This window comes from Equus quagga, chromosome 2 (assembly GCF_021613505.1).
Source record: "Equus quagga isolate Etosha38 chromosome 2, UCLA_HA_Equagga_1.0, whole genome shotgun sequence".
In the NCBI taxonomy this organism is placed as follows: Eukaryota; Metazoa; Chordata; class Mammalia; order Perissodactyla; family Equidae; genus Equus; species Equus quagga.
The window spans coordinates 67,139,958-67,162,820 of NC_060268.1; the positions used below are offsets into that span (position 1 = coordinate 67,139,958).

The following is a 22,863-nucleotide window of genomic DNA, read 5'->3' on the forward strand; positions in this document are numbered from 1 at the left end:
TGAGGGGCTTGGCCTGTCACAGACCAGCCATGGCGCAGGGTGGCCACGTGCAGCATCTTGACTGTCCCCTCACCCACTGCTGGAGCACCTCAGCCCCGACCCCTGTGAGCCACCCCCATCCTCCCAAGTCCTGCAGACATCAGAACCAGAGTTGTCTGAAAATGTCTTGTTTTTATTTAAGCACAAAAATTGAAACATAACATATACATTTGTACAAGAAAAAAATACCAGAAAGGAGTTTACAAATCCTTGGTTGCTGCCATCATCATTCAGTGGCTCTGGGGCTGCGAGGCTAACAGTCTGAGTGAGGGCTGCCTCTGGGTGGGTCCCAGAGGCAGAAGGTTGGCCAGCTTTTTGAGAAGTTCCCTCAGTCCACACACCCACTCTACAGCCTCTGGAGGACAGGGTGCAGGTTTTAATGTGGACTCCCAGGCACCCATCGTAGTGACACACTTCCCAGGGAATCCCCAGGACCAGTGAAGGTAACCTAGGCTCTACTCGGGGGATGAGGGGACCCTGGAGGGTTAGTCTGGACTCCTCAGAAAGGTGGCTATTCAGTCTAGCCTGAAGGTTGCAGTTCCCCATTGATTCCCCCTGCCCTCCCTCGGAGTCGCGGAAGCTAGACATTGCTGATGGTGCGGGGCGCCGAGTGGGGTGGAATCTGAGGCCAAGGCAAAGACAGCTGGCCCTCAGAAGGAGAGGATATCAAAACAGAGCCAAACAAAGCACACCATGACAGTCAGACCCCAACCTCCTAGACACTGCCAAGGCGTGGCAGGACAAGTCAGGGTCAGCGTCCTCTATCCCTCCCCATCCCCAAATCCCAACCAACCCCATTGCACATTCAGTAAGTCACAAGAGGAAAAGACTCAGGGAAGGCCCCAGAGGGCACAAGGTGTTACCCACACCAGTGGGTACAGGGGCTAAAAGGCTATGAATCTGTGAGAAACACAAGGCAGGGAAGAGCCTGGGGCAACCAGGCCAGAGGCTCTGGAAGCCCCGAGACCACCATAGAGCGATCTGGGGAAGAGCTGTCCACTCGCCCAGACTGCAGCTCATCTACAGGAGAGCCGACCCTTGGGAGGCGACCCAAGCCTGGGCAGGAAGGAAGGACAGAACCATGGAAGCCACAGGCTGGGTCTGTGAAGCCAGCTTCAGGCCAGGCCTGCTGGGGTAGGGGAGGGAGGAGTGGAGTCCCAGGACCCTGGCAGAAATAAATTCCAGCTGGGGTGGGCCCACGTCAGCTGGTGATCCAAGATGTGTACGTGTGTGTACGTGTGTGTGTGTGAGAGTGGGTGTGTGGCGAAGAGAACTTCAATCCCACTGCTTCCAGAGAGAAAAGAATCCTACCAAACCACCGCCAGAGAAGAAAGCGTTTTGTTCTTTTTCTTTTCTCCTGTGTGGAAAAAAAGTCCCTGTCCCTCCCTCACTCCCCTTCCCTGGGGCGGAAGGGAGAGCTGGTTGCTGAGGAAGGAGGAAGAGCCATGGCAAGACTCTCCCCAGGTCTGTGCTGGGCATAACCACTGCTTAAGGCACCCATGGAAAGTGCAGCTAGAAGGCAGACGAGAGAAAAGGCTGGGGCAGAGGGAGGAGAGTCAGGAGGACTAATTCCCCTGGAAGGCTCCCCGGGCAGCAGATGAGGCAGCGCTGCGGAAGGTCCTGTTGCTGAAGATGCCCTGGGAAAACTCCTCCTGGGCCTGCTGGAAGCTGGCCCCTGTCCGGCGGTACAGGGAGTGCACCTGGGGAAAGAGGCTGGGGTGAGAGAAGCCCACCCTGTGGGCCCACCAGGAACTGAGCCATTCATGTTATACTCCCAAGGGAGCCACCAGGAACCCAAGCCTGCCTGGCCTCTCACCCAGAGCCTTGGATAGAGCTGCTGGACCTTTGGAGACCCAGGATGCTCAACTCCTGTAGTGATGAACATCCTCATGGCTACGGCAGGAGAGAGGCACTTGCTTCCTCAGGTTTGCTGTTGGCCCAGCACCCACCACTTACCCGCTTCAAGAGGAAGACCGAGAGCACAGCACAGAGGGTGAAGAACCCAGCCACCACCATCATGATGATCGACAGAGCCAAATGTTTTGGTTGCAGTGTAGACACGGCTGCGATCCAACCACTACAAAGGGAGGAGGAGGCCAGACGGGGAGAGTGAGAGTGGGCCTCAGAGGTCCCTGAGAGGGAGTCTTCTCCAAGTGGCTGCTGTATGCTGACCACCACCCAGGCATCTCCCTGCAGCACAGAGCTCTATGGGCCAGAAGCCCATGGCTATGAGAGGCCAGGCCTCTGTGAAAGCCAACAGGCCCCAGACTGCCCATGGGGAATCTTCCGGCCGTGTGAGGTCTGGAAGGGAGAACGTGGCTGCTTCCCTCACAGGCAAGAGTAGCACTGGGTAGGGCCATTTCCTGCTGTTTTGGGGATTTGGGGACCCCCCCCCCCCAAAGCCTGGAAAGCCTGGCTGCTTACTCCTAAGTGCCCACTCTCTGGGAAGGAGGATCACTGGACAACCCACAGCGTGCATCCTGTCCCTCAGCTCCTCCCACTGAGGCCTAGGAACAGACCCTCTGCCTCCAGTCAGTCATGTCACCTTCCTGAGCCCCCGTGTCCTCATCTATAAAAGGGGGTCTCTCCACACTTCCTGATTTAAAAGCTTACCATAAAGCTACATTTATCAAAACAGTCTGGTACTCGCATAAGGATAAACATATAGGTCAATGGAATAGAACTGAGAGTCCAGAAATAAAACCATGCGTCTGTCATCAACTGGTTTTTGAGAAGGGTGCCAAGACCACTGAATAGGGAAAGAACAGTCTCGTCAACAAATGGTGCAGGGACAACTGGATATCCACATGCAATGACTATCCACGTGCAAAACAATGAAGTTGGACCTTTACTTTGGCCACATACAAAAATTAACTCAAAGTGGATCAAAGACCTAATAATAAGAGTTAAAATTATAAAAATCTCAGAGGAAAACAGAGGTAACTCTTCATGATCTTGGATTTGTCAATAGTTCTTAGACATGACACCTAAAGCACAAGCAACACAAGAAAAAGATAAATTGGCCTTCATCAAAATTAAAAACTTTTGTACATCATAGGACACTATCAAGAGAGTGAAAAAATAACACACAGAATGGAAAAAAATTTTTAAATTACATATCTGATAAGGAGCTAATGTCCAGAATATATAAACAGCTCAGTGAAGAGACAACCCAATTACTAAATTAACAAAGGACTTGAATAGACATTTCCCCAACGAAAATATACAAAAGGCCATCAAGCACATAAAAATGGCCAACATCATTAGAAATTTAGGAAATGCCAACAAAACCACAATGAGATATCATACCTCTAGGTTGGCTATAGCAGAAAAAAGAAAAAAGAAGGAAAATAGTGTTGCTGAGGATGTAGAGAAACTGGAACCTTCATACAATGCTACTGGGAATGTAAAATGGGTCAGCCACTATGGGAAACAGTTTGCTGGTTCCTCAATAGACTTACCGTATGACCCAGCCATTCCACTCCTAGATACATACCCAAAAGAACAGAAAACATGAAAACAAGTATCTGGAAACTTGTACACAAATGTTTATAGCAGCACTATTCATAACAGCAAAAAGGTAGAAACAACCCAAATGTCTATGAACTGACAAGTGGATAAACAAAATGCAGTATAACCAAATAATGGAATATTATTTAGCCATAAGAATGAATGAAGTACTAGTACACGCTACATCACTCACCTTGAAAACATTATGCTAAGTGAAAGAAGCCAGACACAAAAAGCCCCATGGTGTAGGATTCCCTTTATATGAAATGTTCAGGATAGGCAAATCCGGAGGGACAGAAAGCAGGTTAACAGTTGCCAGGGACTCAGGGAAAGAGGGAACGAGGAGTGACTGCTTAATGGGTATGGAGTTTCCTTTTGGGGTGATAAAAATGTCCTGGAACTAGATAGTGGTGATGACTCCACAACCTCTGAATGTACTAAATGCCACTGAAGTGTATGCTTTAAAATGGTTTAAGTGGTAAATAAAATGATAAATTTTATGTTATATGTATTTTACAATCAATAACAAAAAAGGGGGGATTATATCCACCCACCTGTGGGTGTTATGAGGTGAGATGAGAAAGGCTGGAGGCTGCAGAGCTCATCTAGGCAGGCCCAGGCAGGGCAGTGAGGGGTGGAGCCAAGGCCAGAACTCAAGCATTCTGACTCCCCGTCCAGGGTATAAACAGCACTTATTAATCACAGCCCTTCTACCAGGATCTCACTTAGGGTAATGAGTAATGAAATTAGGTCACCACTTAAAGAGAAAAGGAGCCAGATTAGAAACAGCAAGGTGAGGGGCCGGCCCCATGGCCGAGTGGTCAAGTTCACATGCTCCACTTCAGTAGCCCATGGTTTCGCTGGTTCAGATCCTGGGCACGGACATAGCACCACTCATCAAGCCATGCTAAGGTGGCATCCCACACAGCATAACCAGAGGGACATACATCTGTGTACTGGGGTGCTTTGGGGAGAAGAAGAAAAAAAAAGACTGGCAACAGATGTTAGCTCAGGTGCCAGTCTTTAAAAAAAACGAAACAAACAGTGAAGGGAGATAGAAGAGGGGTGGCAGGAGGGCAGCATGCACTTGCTTGGAGTGCAAGGTGGGTCAGCCCCCTCCCCACTGCTCTGGACTTGCCAGCTCTACTGGAGGGAGGGGACCAAAATAGTATAGCCCTTCCAGGCTTGGGTTTTCAGCCACATGCCAGCTTGACCTTTCTATAATGTTGCATGTGCACTGGGGCAGAAAGGAAAACACCAGCCATCAGCTTTTCTTTTTGAGACTAATTTTGAGTTGTGGACTGCAGCGCCCAGGAAACTCAAGCCAGCTGTATGCTGCGAGAGAGTAGCCAGAAGGAGCCAGTCCATGAGAGGCTAGGCTCCAACTCCTGATGTACAGGGCATCTGGAAAAGTCACAGCTCAGGGTCTGCAAAGGCCAGGAGAGCCATCAGCAGCTGCCCAAACCCAAGGCTCGTCTCGGGCCTGTGGAAATAGCACCAGCTTCCAGGAGGGCATGGCAGGAGAAAAGGAAGAGGACGCCGTCCAGTGCAGGACACAGCCCTGGTAGCCTAAGGATTCAGGCCACATTCACCCACAATACCCTAGAAAGTGGCAAGCAAGGTAAGACAGTGAGCGGCCACTGGTGAAGGACTGAAGAGGGAGCAGGAAGGCACACCCAAGCTGGCACCCCCCACCCCCACCCCAGCTCCCTGCCAGGATAGAAGGTGAGTCATCTGTGGGGCATCTCTGGGAGTGGGGAAATGGTGAGAGAGGCCAAACCACCTCCAAAGCGTAATTCCCTCTGCGACGCCCCAGGTCTCACCTGTCCCCCAGGTTAGGGATGCCGACCAACTGGATGACGTAGATCACTATTTGACAAAAAAATACAAAGAAGAACACGAAGAAGCTGAAAGAGTTGTCAGACCTGTGGAGAGAGGGGGAAATCAGAAGTCACAAGAGGACTTGGGGCTCATTCCTCAGTATTCCTCATCTGGTATGACATCTCTCCTCACTATGAGCCAGGTGGCAGGATGGGAGAGTAGACAGAGCTCCAGGGGACCAGCCACACTGTCCATAAGGGCACCGACACACAGACACCCACAACCATAATCAAAAAGGGCTTGCCTTTCACTGACTTCCAGTTTAAGGGGTCAATGCTTGACCTCTTCCTCAAACAGCTAATAAAGTTGCTCACCCAAAGGACAATATCAAGAGCCTAACACTTATCTGCATTTCATAAGAGGCAAGAAAATCTAAGCCAAAGGTATAAATCTCTAATAATAAAACTGTAGGCCTGGGTAGAAGAAAAGGTATTTGAGGAGTAGAGAACACCAGACAAAACTCTATCTCTGTGTCCTTGAGGGCCCGAATACAGTGAGGGTTCAGGTCCTGCCTGCTGAGTGCAGGGGAGGGTTCAGCCACTGCCCTGCCCCCTCCTTCCAGGGCCTGCTGGGCTCCCAGCCCTGAAAGCATCAACTCTGAGGAGCAATTCCAAAAGCTCTAGGGGTCTTTGAGGTGGACCCATTAATGTCCACGGTGTCTATTCTAGGTCAACTGGTTAAGTACTGGCACTCAGCAATGCTCAAGAGTTACTGGGGAGGTGGGGGGAGGCATAAATGAGCATGGAGAGATAAGCAGCTGAGAGCTTATCTGACTCTGTCAGAGAAATACACTCTAGAGCCTCAGAGGGGAGCTAAGAAAGTCCCCTCCCTCTTCGCACTGACTGAAATCCCACTGCACAGACTGGGAGCAGTGGGAGGGCAAGTAAGCTCCTGATCCCCTCTCTAGGTTTCCTGTGCCTAGTCCAGGGACAGTGCCCAGAGCAGACCTCAGGCACAACAACTGAGGAAACTGGCTTTTGATCCCTGTCTGCTCTCACTATGTGTGGGAATGGGAAAGTGAATTTCCCCACCATTTGATTCTGCTCTAAGATTGGAATGGAGACCCAGAGCATATGGCCCTTGGCCTGCCACCTAGGATGCCAGCCATACACTCACCCCTTGCCCTACTCACCTAAAAGCCTTATAGATGGGTCGGTACCAACAAAGGAAGGCACAGGGGGTGAACATCACAAACCACAGGATGGAGAGGCCAAAGTCTACTCCCTTGGTGTTGTCGACTAAGAACCAAGCCAGGCAGGCAAGCAGGTTCAGAAACAGAGTCACTGAATGCACTGGGAAGGGGGAAAGGAGAGAGAGATGGGCTGGTACCAAGGTGGCTGAAGGGCTCCCCAACATGGCAGACCACCCCCTGGAGAGGAAATGAGGTCCATGCTGTGAGGGCAGCTGGAGAAATACGAGAGGACCTTGGTCTGTACCTAGGCAGGGTTGGCTCCCAAATCCTGCTTTTCTGGGACCTCAAAACCAGGGACTAAACCAAGTTCCTAAGAGGTGATGGGACAGCCCAGGTATCTGATTGGTGGCGGTGGAGGGGGGAATGCAGACCAAAGGGCTGATCCTTGGGGAATGAAGTCTTCCTCTCAACAACTCTCCCCTGGCCCTGGATGACCCACAGTGGAGCTACAGGGAGTCTTTGATCCTCACTCCCAGGAGCCCAGGGGCCTATGGGGAGGGGAGGCCTTCACCTACAGAGGGCCTTTCAGAGCAATGAGCTCCACAGGAACTCAGAAGCCTCTGGCTAGTCCCACCCTACTTGATCCGTGGTTACTGGCCCTTTCAAGGAGATTCCCAGGACAGGAAGCAGACTGTGGAGGGCCAGTTATGCAGGTAGAAGGTAACCCCCTAGCCTGGCCTAGCACTGAGGAAGGCTGGAGTCTGCCAGGGAGGAGCAGCCACAGCATAGGTAAAGCTCTCAAGTCACATCCCATTTCACCCTTGAGCTCAAAGTGCAGGAGGGGGACTCACACATCCAGAGATAGTAGAGCATCTTGCATATCCGTTGGTAGTCAGCAGGGATCTCTATGGAGAAATCCTGATAGAAGCAGGGCTTGATGGGGCAGAACGAGGGCAGGGGCGGCCAGTTGTTCTCTCTCACTGTGTGGAAACAGGCGACCAGATGAGGCCCAGCCTCAGCAGCAGCATCATGGAGTGCACATACAGGCCCAGTTTATGGGCCAAACCAGGGCTCGCAGAAGGGTGCCAGGAAGTGGGGCTCAGGGTCTTCATGGGTATGCAGCAGGATGGGAAAAGGGTGATGAAACACCAACACTCACAGGCTCACTCCAAGCTAATGGACCCCAAATGCATGGGAAAACACAGAACTAAATGGCCTAAGTGATTATTTTTATGACAAGCAGCCCTTAAGCACAAAAGTTCATCATCACGAGCAAGGAATTGTGGCACCAGTGCCCTCACTCTATCAAAGAATTTCAGAGCTGGGAAGGAGTGCAGAAGTAATCTGCATCCATTAGGATTACACTGCAGGTCTCCTGAATCCCACCTTATTGCTTTTCCCCAGGACCAACACCATTCTAAGATGATCAAGAGCTCAGCAAAGTCCCCAGGCGGCCCCAGGAACAAGCAGGCTCAGGGAACTCTCCTGTGCCAGGCACAGCAGCCCAGGGCCCGCGGGGCCTCCCTTACCATGTAGGTTGGTCACAGTGTTCTGCAGCTCCCGCTCCTTGCGTTCCAGCTCAGCTGCCTTCCTGTCCAGCTCTTCCTGCTGCCGGAGCAGGCTTGCCTGGGCTGCAGAGGCCACGGCCTGGAGGGAACCAGGGAGGTAGAGGGCAGCCAGACACGAGACATAGGGACAGTGTCAGCCTGGGTAGGAAGTCAGAAGGGCCTTGCCCTATGCAGGGACAGGCAGCAGGGAGTCCCAGAGGCAGTCCCAGCCCCACAGTGTCTTGGGTACCTCAGACCACGACAGAGAGGCCAAGGTGACCTGTCCTCTACTACCTCTGTACCACCTCTGGCCCCCTTAGCCATTACCAGGGCTCTCCTCTCCCCTTTATCCCTGAGCTTGAGATAGAACACTCCCCCATCCTGGAGTCCAGCCAAAGTTCAGGTATAGTGACTTCTGGGGTATCAGCAAAGGGCAAAAGGCCTCACAAGAGACTGACCTGTAGTCAGAAACCCAGAGACCCAAGCCCCACTTGAAGAGCCTGGAGGGCGTGCATGTGAAGGGAAACAGTACCATCCTGTTAGCAGTGAGTGGGGAGGGCGACACTTGTGGGCAGACCGTGTGTAGCTGGAGTCTCTGGGGTCTATATTTAAGCAGCTCCCCCGCTCCATCCCCAGGAGCTGCCACCTGAGGTCCACCTGAACTGTGACCGGCTACATTCCAGGACAGCCCCTTAGGCTTGGCCCTGCTCTGCCTGGCTTTCCTGATGTGCAGAATCCAAGCTTTTTCCCTCTTCAGGCAGTGCAGGGCCTCCAAGTGAGGCAGCTAGGGGACTCGACATGAGGCTGAGCAGAGCTGGCCCTGGCATTCCAGCTGCAGCTGTTGGGCCCAGTTCCTCATGAAGCCTACACTCCTTTTTAGGGAGCAGATATTAAACTGGTCACCTCGCAGGATGACAAGCCAGGCATAATGTATGTACATATGTGTACACACACAAGTACACACTCTCCAAAAGGAGTTCTCCAAAGAGCCGAGGCTGCCTTCAGGAGGTAAACTGCAGGCACTGGGGGCAGAAGCAGGACCACTGACTACACTGGACCATGCTGAGGGTCTTAGCCTCCTCTCCCCAAATCTGTGACTTCAGTTGAACAGGACCCCGGTCCCTACAGCCCACCACCCAGCTGAACAAGAAAGTCACCCCTCCCTCTAAGCCTTGCCTCACCTCCACAGGGTTCTAGGGTCATGGGTGGGGCCTAGGGCCGTAGGGTGCCAGGAAGGAGGAAAGCAAGACCAGTCAGACGGTGGGAGCAGTGTGGGACCCACGAGAGTGCAAAGCCCAGCCTGGGCAGGCTCCAGGCACCTGGCCCTCCCTCGTGTTCATCTACACTTTGCCTACCTTCGGAAGCTCTCGCATGTAGCTGTCTCTGAGACTACTATCTCCTCCTAGTAGCATGTGCCTCTCTGAGAACTCGCTCACTGCCAGGAATCTGGTAGGCAGGAACCTGCTGGCCTGTCTAAGCAGGAGCTGCAACATACAACTCCACTGTGGGTCATGCTCACTGGGGGCACAAGGAGTACGGGGGAAGGCAAGGAGGTGATGGCGTAGAGTGTCGGGCAGGAAGCCGACAAGAGTCACAGTATTTGGTGAAGGGACAATGGAAAATAGGAAGGAAGGCAGAAATAAGTGAGGTTAAAAAAGAGAGACAGAGAGATTCTCGGCCCTGAGTAAGAGAGAATAAACCAAAGGCCCCAGGAGGATCTGGAATGGCACAACAGGCAAAAGCTCTCTCTGAAGACACCAAGGACCCCAGTCTGGTGAGTTGAACTCAGGTTTTAGTGTTGGTAGTGGGATGGGGGGGTGAGGATAAGGGTGACAGAGCAGACCCTTCATGTGCAAGTGACCAACTCCAAAGAGATTATCAAAGAGGCCCCTGCAGGAAAGAGTCAGGGGTTACGGCCCTCTGCCCACCCCCAATCTCAGGACTCAACTACTGGTCTGGGTGCTTCCCTTTCTGGAAAGGAGAAGCGAAAGGGATCTTTGTTAACAGTACCTGGGGGCTTGGCTGGGTTGGTTCCACTGAGGGCTGAAGAACCGCTGGCTGCGAGGGCCCAGGAAGCTGTGTGACAGGAACCGTTGTCGCTGCATTTGTCTGTGTGGGCCAGATCAGAGGAGGGAGGTGAGTGGGGCTCCACTAGTTGGCCATGTTGGGGCAAACCCACAGCAGGGTGAGTGTTGTGCCCCTGCCTGTGAGAGGCACTCCCTTAGGACCTGCCCTGGGCCTCCCCCTACAGCTTCTTGGCCAACCAGTCTTAGGCCCCGGGTAATGTGATGCCTAACCCAGCACCCCTGGCCTTGCTGGATCCAGAGCTCCCTGGCACTGCCCTGCCCTCTTCAAAGAGGGGCCCTGTTAATGGTCCCAAGGGGAGAACTGGTGACTTCCTCATCCTTACCCCTACCCCGAGTTCATGTTAGGACTGTCCCTTTGAGGACTGCAGCTGCTTAGAGCTGTCTCTGTCTCTGCCAAGGCTCCTTGCCCCAGAGACCCCAGCACCACCCAGAGGACCTGGGGACTCAGAAAGAGGACATGCTCACCAACCTCTGAGAAGGGGTTGAATTCAGCCAGGCCACCTTGAGGGGCACTGGTCAGCTGGGTCACAGAGGGATCCTAAGAAGGTGAAAAAGAGCCATTAGACACTGGGGAGAAGAGAGAACCTTGGCAAGGGGGGTCATTACTATCTCTTAGCCCCACCCAGGGACACCTGGCTGAAGTGAGGCTACTGAGGGTCCTTCCTAGTGCCCTGAAAAGCCTCTCCTGAAGGCTCCTGTGCCTGGCCCGTGCCACACCACAGCTGCAATTTCTTCTCCCTTTCTGGAAAAGGAGTTCCATCCAGACAACTTCCCAGAAGAGACCCTGAGCAAGCTTTACACTCTGAGGCCTGGGAATAGACACCACACTTGTTCTTGTTAGTGCCCTTTATAGGTTCAAAATGGTTCATAATATTTATTTCCAAGGAGTTTTTCTTTGGTGGGGAGGGAGGGTGGATGGGGTGGTGCGAGTGGAGACTCACTTTTCACTTTATAACTTTTCTGGACTGTTTTATTTATTATTTTATAGAAAGCATTTATTCCTCTTATTTTTTTAAAGGACAGTTTAAGATTCTGGAACACAAACATGGTGCTGGCTGCCAGTGCTGATTTGATTAAATCAGGCACGCTTGCTAGGAATAGAGACATGAAGGGCTCAGATGAAAAGCTGGGAAAATGTTTGTTTTTGGTTTTTTTCCTGGATTCTTTTCAAAAAATGCAAAAATGTCCTCAGAACACAGCGTTTTCCTGAGTTTTCAGTCTTCGCTTTTCCATCTGATCTCTGCTGAGGCCAGCCCTTCTGGCCTAGGGCCTGCACAGGGCTCCCTGCCATCTTCTTCACCCAAGCAGCCTCCCTGCTGGCTGAGGCTGGTCTGTCTTCACCCTGCCCCTCACCAGCAGAGGTCCTATACACCCCTTCCCCAAACATAATATGGTATGGGGCTCAGGTCCAGCTTGACAGTGATGCCTGGGCTCTGGGAGAAACAGCTGTGAAGGACAGGCAGCCTGCCACTGGACTCTGCCAAGGCCCCTGTTACAAGGCCTCACTTAGGCTCTCCTGTCTGCACACCTTACCCGCCCTGTCCCTCACCACTCGTCCAGATGCTCCTGTCCTTCTGGCCCAGCCTCACCTCCACCAGGAAGCCTCCATAGATTGGATTCTTAAACACGCTGTTAACATTAGATAGACCCTCAGAGAAAAGCCCCTCAATTTTTAGATGTGGGAATGGATACTCACCATGGTGCAGTACTTGTCCTTGGTCTCAAAATGGGAGCTGGCTCCCTATAACATTTCTAGAGCTGAGGGTCAGCGCTGAAGGTGTTTTCTGACTTTTTCACGCATGCTAACTCTCATCTTCCCACCTGGGCCATGAGTTCCTAGAGACTGTGTCCAACAGGCCCCACGGCCTAGCCCAAAGCTGAGCGCACCACCCCAACTCACTTCTTGTCTCTGGATGGGCCTCATCCCCTGCACTCCCACCCAACCTCCTCTGCAAGGAGGGAATGTGGCTGTGTCCTTTCTGCTGGACACCATCCCTGTGTGGTGGCTCCTACAACTTGGACAAAGTGCCAAGGTGAGGTTCAGGAGGCCACCTGAAGCTGTAGGAACTGGCCTTGAGATTATGTGTTGGCTGAACGACTAGATGATTTCTCCCAGAATTACTGGGCTGACTTCCTGCAAAAAAGATTTGGGGTTCAGTACTGTACCCCTTTTAGACTCAGTAGACACCAAGCCCCAGTGCAGAGTGAGCTACATCACTGAAATCATAGCCACCATCCAAGGAACTGGTACTTGAGTCTGAGTCACCACAGGACAGAGGGGCTCTGGTGGCAGTTCTGCGTGCTGGCATATACACCCGGCCGAGGTGTACAAGTTTAACAAGCACCTCCAGACCCATGAAGAGATTTCATTTCCTTTACCAACGTCAGCCAGAAGAGGATTTGGGGGAGTGGGTGTGGGGGGCTGACTACCCTATCCACACTGATCCTTCCTTCCTTTTCTAAAATCTTAAAGACCTGGTCCTAGACCCCTCACCAAGGTTCACCATAAACAAATCCTGTCTCCACTAGCAGGCTGTAACTCTGCAGCCAGGTGCTTCTGTGTCCAACACTTCTGGCTCCCTAGTGCTTGGTGAAGGGCCTGATGCAGACCAGAAGTAATGTTTGAGAATAAATGCTGCATGCTGTAGGCCCTCCTCTCCTTTTTCTAGGAGGTACTGCCCAAACGCTAGGGCATGGGGAGTGGGGGCACCTGCATCACAGCGGCAGCCCCAGGCCCAGAAGCACCTTGCCTAGAAAGAGCCTGGACCACTGAGAGATGGGTATCTTCCATCTGGATAGAGTCCACCTGGATCTTTCTGAAAGATGTGTGTGGCTTCAGGAAAGCTTCAAGAGAAGCTGAGGCCTGGTGAGAGAGGGAGTGAGGAGGAGGGACTGAGGAGGGAGCTGACATTTACTGAGTGTCTACTACGCGCCAGGCTTACCATGCAATGATGCTATTGTGAAATTCTAGTCACCCTAGAACTGCCCACTGTGTCAAGCTGTCAGAAAAGAAGGTTCTGGGGCTGGCCCCGTGGCCGAGTGGTTAAGTTTGCGCGCTCCGCTGCAGGCGGCCCAGTGTTTCGTTGGTTCGAATCCTGGGTGCGGACATGGCACTGCTCATCAAACCACGCTGAGGCAGCGTCCCACATGCCACAACTAGAAGAACCCACAACTAAGAATATACAACTATGTACTGGGGGGCTTTGGGGAGAAAAAGGAAAAAATAAAATCTTAAAAAAAAAAAAGAAGAAAAAAGAAAAGAAGGTTCTACCAGCCTTTCTCCACCTGATTCTTGACAGAATTAAGCCCCACTGCTCTAAGGCATCCACTGTCTACAATGACTTGACTTCTCTCTTGTGCACCTAGAATGGTCCTGGTTACAGCCCATCCTTGAGAGAATGGAGAAAACAGTCACTCCAATCAGTTTCTGTGTTCTGTGGCTCAACTGCAAAGCCCTGGCTGAGAAAAGCTACAACACACCTCCTCATTCAACCTCCCAACCACCGTGTGAGGGAGAAAGCCCAGCTCCCTCGTGCAAAATCTCAGGGCTAGTGGCTGAGCCCCATTCTGATTCTAAGTCTGTGTCTGTCTCCAAAGACACGAGTGGTAAGCCTGAGAGGACAAGGCCTGGGTCCACTTTGTTCAGCAGGGCATCCCCAAGGTACACTGCCTGACAAACGTAAGGTGCTCTATCAACATGTGGTTGAATGAACGAACCCACTCTGGAGGGACGCTGAGAAGGGCACCGGGAGTGACCAGGATGATTGCTTCTGCTCGTTTCTTTATTTCTGGACTTCAGAGAAGTCCTTAGTGGAGAACACCCTTGGTGGGACACATGCAGAGAGGTTGCAAGTAAGGACTACACTGACTGGCCTGAATGAGGACCCTCAGCTTTTACTCCAAGTCATAAATGGAAGTCAACAGCAGCATCCTTCATTCCTGCTCACCAAGCATCAACTGGCTCGTAAGTGGGTCAAGTGGTTATTTAAAAGGATGGTGAGAGCTAAGTTTCACCTGCGAAGAAGTAACCTAAAACTCCCTGAGTGCCGAAAGGACTCAGACTGACTAATGCCCTTTACTGAATTTATAACAAATATAAAGCTCTTGAACTCACTTCTTCTCATTCAGCAGTGACAGTGTGAGGGACACACCAAGATGAAGAGGACACAGCTTTTGCCCTTCTGGAGTCCACAATCTGGGGTAGCTGAGATAGGTGCACACAGCACAAGAGCCGTGGGAGGAATGAAGACAGGAGGGGAGGGGAGGGGAGGCCTGGGGAGGGCTTCGAGGGAAGCAGGGTTCCAAGAGGAGGGGAGAAAGATGGGCAAAGACCCAGTCAGTAAGGCCCACCACAGCTCTGGGGCAGGGGGGCACTTCTGCGTAGCTGAGGTGAGAGGGACCTAAGAGAAAAGAGGCAGAGTTAGGTTCGAGCTCTGCCAGGAAGGGCCTTGAAAAACACACTTGTTTTCACTGGTTTAGCAATGTCTTCCCATGCATTTCACAGGTCCTGGCTGTGCTCGAGCTTTCTGTGACTCTTCCTTGTTTTCCCACCCTACTCTCCACCCAAGCTCCAAGCATGGGGTTTATTTCAGGCTCCAAGTAAACACATTAAATAAATACCTCATGGACTAAAAAACCCAGCCACGCTCTCCGGGGGGCAGAGAGTCACCAATACTTTGGAACTTCTGTGAAGTCCTATTTGCTTTGGAGACATGGCTATGTGTCATAGAACAAGAAAGGGCAATCAGCCCCAGACTGGCCAGTGGCAGGGTCTCACGTGCAAAAAGAGCACAGGTAACCTTGGTACTCTCTGACCCGGAATCTGAGAATCCATCCTAAGGAAATATGACAAAAATGTAAAAATCTGTATCTGCAAAGATATTCATTGCATCAGTATTTACAAGAGGAGAAAAAAGCAAGAAATGATTTAAATATCCAATGTCAGTGAGCTCAGTATGTTTTGGTGCACATCCCCTCGATGGCCTGAACAGCCATTAAAATCACACCTATGAACACAGGGCAGAATAGGGAAAAGGCTTTGTTACATGAATACCAAATGATGATTTTGTCAAAAGTACCCACATGAAAAGAGACTGGCAAGAAAACACATCAAAATAACAGTGGTTGCACAAGACTGGTAGCAATACGGATGATTTATTTTGTTTTCCAAATTTTCTATATTGTCCTTATGTTATCTTTACTTTAAAAACACACATACACATATATTTTTTTAAAAGAAAGTCTGAGAACCCACCAAATGAGCAAGGTGCACTCTTGGGCCTGCCGCCCTGCCACAGCAATGATGCACAGACCTGCCGGGAAAAGCGAGTCTGCACTAGCTGGCCTGGCGTTCAAGGCCCTCCATCACCCGGCACGAGCACTCTTTTCAGCACAGTCTGTCCTCAGTCAGACTGAGCCATTGCCATCTCCTTCCAGCTGCGTCTGTTTACTCCCTACACAAAACCATTCCACACCAAGTGTAGGGCCAGGGCATCAAGAAAAAGCCTTGGTCCCTGCACCCAACAAGCAAACACTACAGAGAACAAAACAGAAGCCAGGGCAAAAGTGATAGCCCAAGGGCCGGCCTGGTGGCGCAGTGGTGAAGCGCACACATTCCGCTTCAGTGGCCCGGGGTTCACTGGTCCGGATTCTGGGTGCAGACATGGCACCGCTTGGCAAGCCATGCTGTGGCAGGCGCCCCACATATAAAGTAGAGGAAGATGGGCACGGATGTTAGCTCAGGGCCAGTCTTCCTCAGCAAAGAGAGGAGGATTGGCAGCAGTTAGCTCAGGCTAATCTTCCTCAAAAAAACCCCCCCAAAACAAAAAAAAGACAGTGATAGCCCATGATCAGTGCTGTAACAAGGTGAGTGCTGTAACAGGGTGAGGGCAAATACAACGGGGTCACAGGGGAGGGAGGGACTAAGCTGTTGGGGAGAGTCAGGGAAGGCTTTACAGAGGCGGCATCTGAGTTGGATCTTAGGAGACGAAAGAAGTTCAGCGAGCCCTAAGGAGGGAGGCAAGAACAGCATTTGCAAAGACACAGCATCTTTAAAAAGAGCTTACATGTGTTCAGGGAACAGGAGAAGGTTCTGGGGGCTGTGGAGCAGTGTGTATAGAGAGGAGCCAGGAGTGCCAGGGAAGCAGCCTGAAGAGGAGGCCAGGCCAGCCTACAGGAGTTTGGACTTTACCTCAGGGGCATCGGAGGACAAGTAGAGATTGGGAGCAGGGAGTGCCAGGGTCATCTCTGCCAGCAGGGAGGAGAGTGCAATGTGCAAGGAAGGAGGATGGTGGGAAGACTGGCTGGGACACAACAGTCCACTGGGTGACAGTGCAGACTGAATTAAAGCATAACAGCTGGGGATGGAGAAGAGGGGATGGACTCGAGACCCTTCTCAGGTAGATGCCACAGGCTTGGCCACTCTCTGGTTGCTCAGGGTATGGAGTTACTGCAAGGCAAGAGAGAGGGGAAGGGAAGGGAAAGGAAGGAGTTGAGTGTCTGGGGTTGCTAGCTTGGCTAACAGGTGAACAGTGCCCCCACTGAGCAAGTGATCATGGGAGAAGAGAAACAGGTTTTTCAGGAGTGGGTGTGCAGGAGCAGGGAGAGGATCCAAGAAGAGCGCGCCTTGGAAATGCTGGTTTGAAGATCAGGAGACAGGTGAAAGCCAGAGTTCTAGATCTGGGATCGCTGGTATGTGGATGCTATTCTGAAGCCATAGAAGTGGAAGAAATTACTCAGAGTATACACTAAGAACAAAGTCAAGGACGGAACTCCAGGACCATCCCTAAATGTATGAGACAGCAAGTGAAACCAGGCTGAAGGAGGTGAGAGTTACCAGTGTTAAACAGGCCAAGGACAGAGAGCCTGGCTAAACGAACATGTGTGTCACAAGAAGCAGACATATCTCAGGCCCATGGCTCCCGAAGAGACCACAGGATCTAAAAGTGAGGAGGTGCCTGAGGCTGTGGGGGCGACAGTGTGCACAAGCGATTTTTGTTTCTTGGTGCTCCTTTACCTGAAATATCCTCTCTTCCCGGCGGCCAGGCTTTCTGCTTTCGGCCCAAGCCCCATCTACTACAAGACTCTGCCCTTCCTCCTCAGATCCCTCACAGCTCCTTTAGGCGAGTTTTAACTGCCTCTATCGTACCCACAGTCTTGTCATGATCAGCAAGCAGATCTGGCTTAGTCTCCTGCGTGGGCCCTCAGAGCAACAGGGCTCAGTGATGTGCACTAATGTGTCAGCATCTCAAAGGGGCACTTCTGGATACTCACACCTTGCTAATATGCATGGCACTCTTCTCTGAACGACTGGCAAGTACCCCTTGTTTGTCCTGGTTAAATATTACCATTTCTCCGAACACAGGATTATTCTACACCAAGTGGCTCCAAAGAAAACTTAACAGAAGGGTAGGGTCAAAGTTCACCTATGTCTCTGGCCAAGAACTTTCTAACACCCAGCTTGGCTCCAGGTGCCAACCATAAAGGCAGAGAGATACCCTCCCACCTGGGCAGCTGTCTGGAGTCAGTTAAACTGTATGAACATTGCCATTTTCAAATTTCTTGAGTCAATGCTCCTGTTCCACAGGGAAGTTCTACCACTTCCATCTGGTGGTTTTGAGAATTCCCAAAGTTACAGTCAAGCTGGAGCCGATCCTCTCTGAGAAATGGCAAAGTGCTTAGTGTCTGTTCAGGGAACTTCTTGTAACTTTGTTCATACCCACATCACGTTTCTGCCACCACTTTCTCCTCCCACAGGACAGAAATGTTTTAAATCCTTGGGAAGCAGCCAGGCCACTAAGATTATCTTGTAACTGCGAGGAGGCAACATGTGAGAGTGACATTGTGTAATCTGGCAACTCACAAACACTGAAAGGCTTTCTCTGTTCAGCACCACCAGCTAGTCCACTCCCCCTCCTCGAGATCGATGCTGCCTGCCTGGGTAATCCGGCAGAAAGGCCAAGGACAACAGCAGCCCCAGCATCTGCCTGGGTGATCTGCTTGTTAGTGGACAGCTGGAAAATAAAATGCACAGTACAATGCCAACCTATAGCCCTCTACCTCTTCATCACTCAACAAGACATAACGAGAAATGTTCGGGAGCAGACAGGTTGGAATCAGTGCAAAGCAGGGACCGACATACCCAAAGGGTACAAAGCAGATGCGCCATTGTTAACAGAACGATGAGGGTGTGCCAGTGGAGGTTGTGAAACTGCCAACACTTGGCTTGCAGTTTCCTGCTTCCTCTTAGGAGTTGGTAAAACCTCTGCTGCACTCTTGTGACTTAACTCTCTACTCACAGCTCTTACTGTGCAGGAAGTTTTCTAATAACCCCAATTATAACTATACACAAGGGAGAGGTCATAAAATCCCATGCCCACAGTGTGGGGTCGGGATGGGAGTGAGAGGTGGGTAAAGAACATGGGTAAGGAAGTCAACTTAAAGGCCCACTGGGAGTTTCAGGGGATATTACAAGAGTTAACAGAAAAAGGATTCCACAGTTGAAAAACTCTTAGAAATGCTAGATCAAATAAAGTTGAGCAAATGTCTTTATTGTAGGATTTCTCAGAACCTTTACCCAACAACAACCCTTTTCAATCTTCAAGAAAAATGGAGGGGATGGCCCCATGGCCAAGTGGTTAAGTTCGCACGCTCCACTTCGGCAGCCCAGGGTTTCGCCCGTTCGGATCCTGGGCATGGACATGGCACCACTCATCAGGCCATGTTGGGGTGGCGTCCCACAGGCCACAACTAGAAGGACCTACAGCTAAAAATACACAACTATCTACTGGGGGGGTTTGGGGGCAAAAAGGAAAAAAAATAAAATCTTTATAAAAAAAGAAAAATGGAACTTATTTGACCCCAGAACCTTGAGCAGCTTTCAAGACTGGTATTACTCAAAACATGTGCTGCTATAAAGTACTGTCTTTAAAAGCACAATACAATCTGCATTATTTCATCCCCACCCACTGGGAAAAGAAAAACTGGTTAGCTAATACTAATTTACTAGTTTCACCACTACCAGTACTCTCATTTCAAGAATGATGACAGTGGTGAAGTTACATTCTTTCCTCAGCTGACCTAAATAACCCCAAGGCAGTTTAAGACCAATATCTGAGCTTCAAAAACTTTTAAAACAGCACTGGCCTGGGACTGAGACCCAGGTCTGGGCCCCTTCCTGCTGCTAATTAGTTGGGGACTCTAGCATGTCCCATCCTCACTGGGGTCTTGGTTTCCTCATCTCTAAACTGAAGGGTTGGAATAGATTTCTGAGGATGTTCCTAGCTCTCATAGTCCACCATGGACTCGGAACACTACGTATATTTTCGTAACCCACCATGGAGTGACAGAAAAAACAACTCTGCTCTGAAGGCTGACTAGATGTGACAGTTTCTGAGCCTATCTCCTCCCTACCTGCTCTCTCCTGAGCTCTGTACCAACACCCTGGGTGAATGAAGCTGGGCTCACACCCAGTCACCCAATGTCCCAGCCCTGGCAGTCAGGGAAGCAGACAATACCATCACAAGGAGAGCGAGGGCAGTTTTCCAGAAGGAGCCTGGTGGCCTCAAGTCCAAAGCTCCTTCTCCACAGAAGTGTGTGCCAAGAGGAAAAACCCAGCCCAGGGTAGAGAGGAGGAAAATCGTAGGCAGCCAGCCCTCTTCTCCTCACACAGAATTCCCACCAGATGTTGCTGTTTACAGGACCACAGTTGCTTCCTGTCCTGCCATATCCTGGGGCTGCGTGATAGACAGACTCTCTTGCTTGAACGCAGAAATTACTTCTACCACAGTTTGCACAATCATTTCTGGGGCTGAAGATGTGGTTTAAGCCTTTCAAGCTGCTATTAATACAGGGCAGAACTCAGGCCAACTATCTTGCCCACTGCTGGCACTGGGGACAAGTTCTCTGCATCATTAGACAGCATACTGCCTATGACTTTCAGATAGGGGAAGACATTTCATTTCTGACTCTGACAGAATAAAAATTAAAAAGGCAAATCATCACAGAGCAGACACACCAAAAGGCTACTAGATCCTTACTAAAACTCAAACTCCAGTATTATACAGCAGTATTGTAAAAAGCAAAACAGTTACCAGAAGACACTGGCAGGAAGAAATTCAAACGTTTTTTCTTTACTCAACTACTAGAGATGACTGCATTACATAAGAGCCGAGGTCTTGCAAAGGTTCTGTCAAGAAGCATTAAGCTACAAGAAGAACGTCTGGAATTCCCTGTTGCAAAGAACAAACCACCAAAATTTGCCTTAGCCACTTGGCTAAGTCACTTTGACACCAAGAAAGCAGCAGACATTTTTCACTCTCCTGACAGCACATAATTGTTTCAGTTAAGTCTCCTTTGTCTTTGCTCTGACCCTTGAAGGGATTTAAGGTGGGAAAGCTAATGCTGTGAGACACAGGAAGGACCCCTCCAAGGACTTCCTCTGTACCTGCAGGAAACTTTGAAACTGTTAATGACCAAAAGAAAGTACAAATAGGATAAGTTCATGTGCCTGGTGACATCCTGACAGGGCAGAAACCTCGGGGCTCATAAATCACTAGTCAGCACAAGCAAGTTTCCCTAGAACTGGTTTCGAGCAGACATGAAACGAGAGGCACAGGAGCTTTGGAGCTAACAAGAGTCCCAGTCCTACATCAGGAAAAAGGAATACCCCTGTGCGCTCAGCTCAAAGGCAGAAAGGTCTTGGCTTTAAGTAGGAAGATTGTTTCTTTCTCGATCACTTGTTCCAAAGGTCAGGCCAGCTCATAAGTGACTGCACCTCAACTACCCTGCCACCACACACAGGCCCATCAGACCAACATTACCTGTGCTTCAAGACCCTCAGAGCCCCCTCACTTCTCTTCTCTTCCTAATCTGGGCTGTCCTGTCCGGCCAAAACCCAGTCCAAACTAGACCTATGACCAAGGAGTGGAATTCTTATCAAGGCCACTCTCTCAGCTTGGCTTACCTTCTCACCCTCTCCCAGCCTTCCTTTCCTGACAAATCTCAAGGACTCTCTTATAGTTTACAGGTCAGTTTGGCTGTTGGGTGGGTGGGTGGGGGGTGTCTTGGGATTTTCCCACATTTCTCCATCCCACCAGAGGCTTCCACTTCCTCATTATGTTGGGGTCACTCCCTCTCGTAAGGTGACTCAAGGCAGGTGTCTCCCCAAGACTGCGGGATGTGGTAGCCACACTTCCCCATCAGATGAAGTCGCTTCTCTCCCTGACACTACGGGATCTCCCTGACCGTACCTACTCCAGTCCCCTTCCCCAGCAGTGTCTAGTCAAAGGGGCTGCGTCCCAGGAGCTGGAAGATCCCGCTTCTTCCCAGGCTACAGAGCCCCGCCCCTCCGCAATTCCACCTGCTGCTAGTACCGCCCTCCAGACGCTACGATAGGCCAGCCCTCAGAGCTCGCTGTCCCATTGGACAGACAGCCCATCCCTCCTACGCCACGTCTCCCGGCTCTGGCGAAAGAGGCCCGGGCGGTGGCCCTCGGAACTAGAGAGAGCTGTGAGCTGGTAGCTCTACCTGGAAGGGGTTTACGTCCACTGGGTCCGCAAAGGGGTTGGTATCGAAGGTCGACATGGTGGTCGGGGGCCGAGGGGCGAGCTCCGCAAGCGCTTCTGCCTCCAGGCACCCAGAGCCAGCGGCACTCCTCGGACAGACCCTGGACTTCCGGGAGCTAGGCAGCCGTTCCAGCGCAGGCGCAATGCCCTCCCAGAGGGGCGGGGTCATGCGACGACACAGAGGCCCGCTCCGCCCCCCTTCCCACCCCACTGCAGAGCGGCGGTAGGCGTTTGGTTTCCATCCGCTTCTTCTATATTCCTGTGCTTCAAAGTGGAGGCGGCACAGAGGCACTAGGCAGCCAGAGATGGAGCCGGAGCTGGAGCCGTTCCCAAATGCCTCGGTCTGATAGCTTCCAGCTTTGTGTTGGAAACTCCCCAAAGTGGAACCAGAACTTAACCCCTTCACTTCTCTGGAGGGCAAGTTTGGAAGGTCGCACTGGTTCAGGAAGGGGCAGGACGGTGAGCCTACTTCGGCGGGAGTGGAAAATGGAGTTCCTAATCTGAGAGGACTTCGATCTAGGAAACGGTTCTGGTGGTAGGGGCCGAGGAGAGGGGTTCTTTTCGGAAGAACCGGCCGTGTAGCCGTCCCCTACACTAGCTGACCCCTGCATCTTTTAGGCCTCGCCCCCTGATGCCAAGTTTTATCGTTTTAGGGATGAGCACCCCTGAGCCCAAACAGGTTTAGGGCCTCAGCTGGGATTTGAATCTGGGCATCAAGCATTTATCAAGTGAACGAAGGAATTCAGCAATAGAGCCATCAGCCATGGGGAAGGTGGTTGATTCGCTCCCCACAAACACCTTATTTATTCATATCTCTCTGGCTTTGCTCATCTCCGCTGCCATCGAACCCAGCCACTGTCATTCCTTACCCTGGACTGGTATAGGGCTGCTAATTGTCCTATTGTTCATGTTGTAACCAGAAATCTATGTAAAGGGGACAAAATTATTGTGGGACTTTCGGTTTAAAATCGTTCAATTAGGGGCTGGCACGGTGGCGCAGCAGTTAAGTGCGCACATTCCGCTTCAGCGGCCCAGGGTTCCCCGGTTCGGATCCTGGGTGCGGACGTGGCACCGCTTGACAAGCCATGCTATGGTAGGTGTCC

The 22,863-nt window shown here is 51.2% G+C and overlaps 1 protein-coding gene across 1 annotated transcript; it reads right to left on the bottom strand.

The window, feature by feature from the left end:
- Positions 1-151: 151 nt before the first annotated feature.
- Positions 152-21,941, bottom strand: LOC124235589 (secretory carrier-associated membrane protein 2). Its single transcript, XM_046653824.1, has 9 exons — positions 21,723-21,941; positions 10,666-10,734; positions 10,120-10,218; positions 8,092-8,209; positions 7,414-7,542; positions 6,563-6,722; positions 5,373-5,474; positions 1,996-2,116; positions 152-1,739 (listed from the first exon to the last, which is right to left on the bottom strand). Exons 1-9 carry the CDS (start codon positions 21,927-21,929, stop codon positions 1,605-1,607), a joined length of 1,140 nt encoding a protein of 379 aa, XP_046509780.1. The 5' UTR covers positions 21,930-21,941; the 3' UTR covers positions 152-1,604.
- Positions 21,942-22,863: the final 922 nt, after the last annotated feature.

Coding starts and splice junctions, on each gene's coding strand:
- LOC124235589 (XM_046653824.1), bottom strand. CDS start 21,929: ATGACCCCGCCCCTCTGGGAGGGCATTGCGCCTGCGCTGGAACGGCTG. Junction 10,219..10,665: donor AATTCAACCCCTTCTCAGAG/GTTGGTGAGCAT, acceptor TGGCCCACACAG/ACAAATGCAGCGACAACGGT. Junction 5,475..6,562: donor CCCATCTATAAGGCTTTTAG/GTGAGTAGGGCA, acceptor CTCTCTCCACAG/GTCTGACAACTCTTTCAGCT.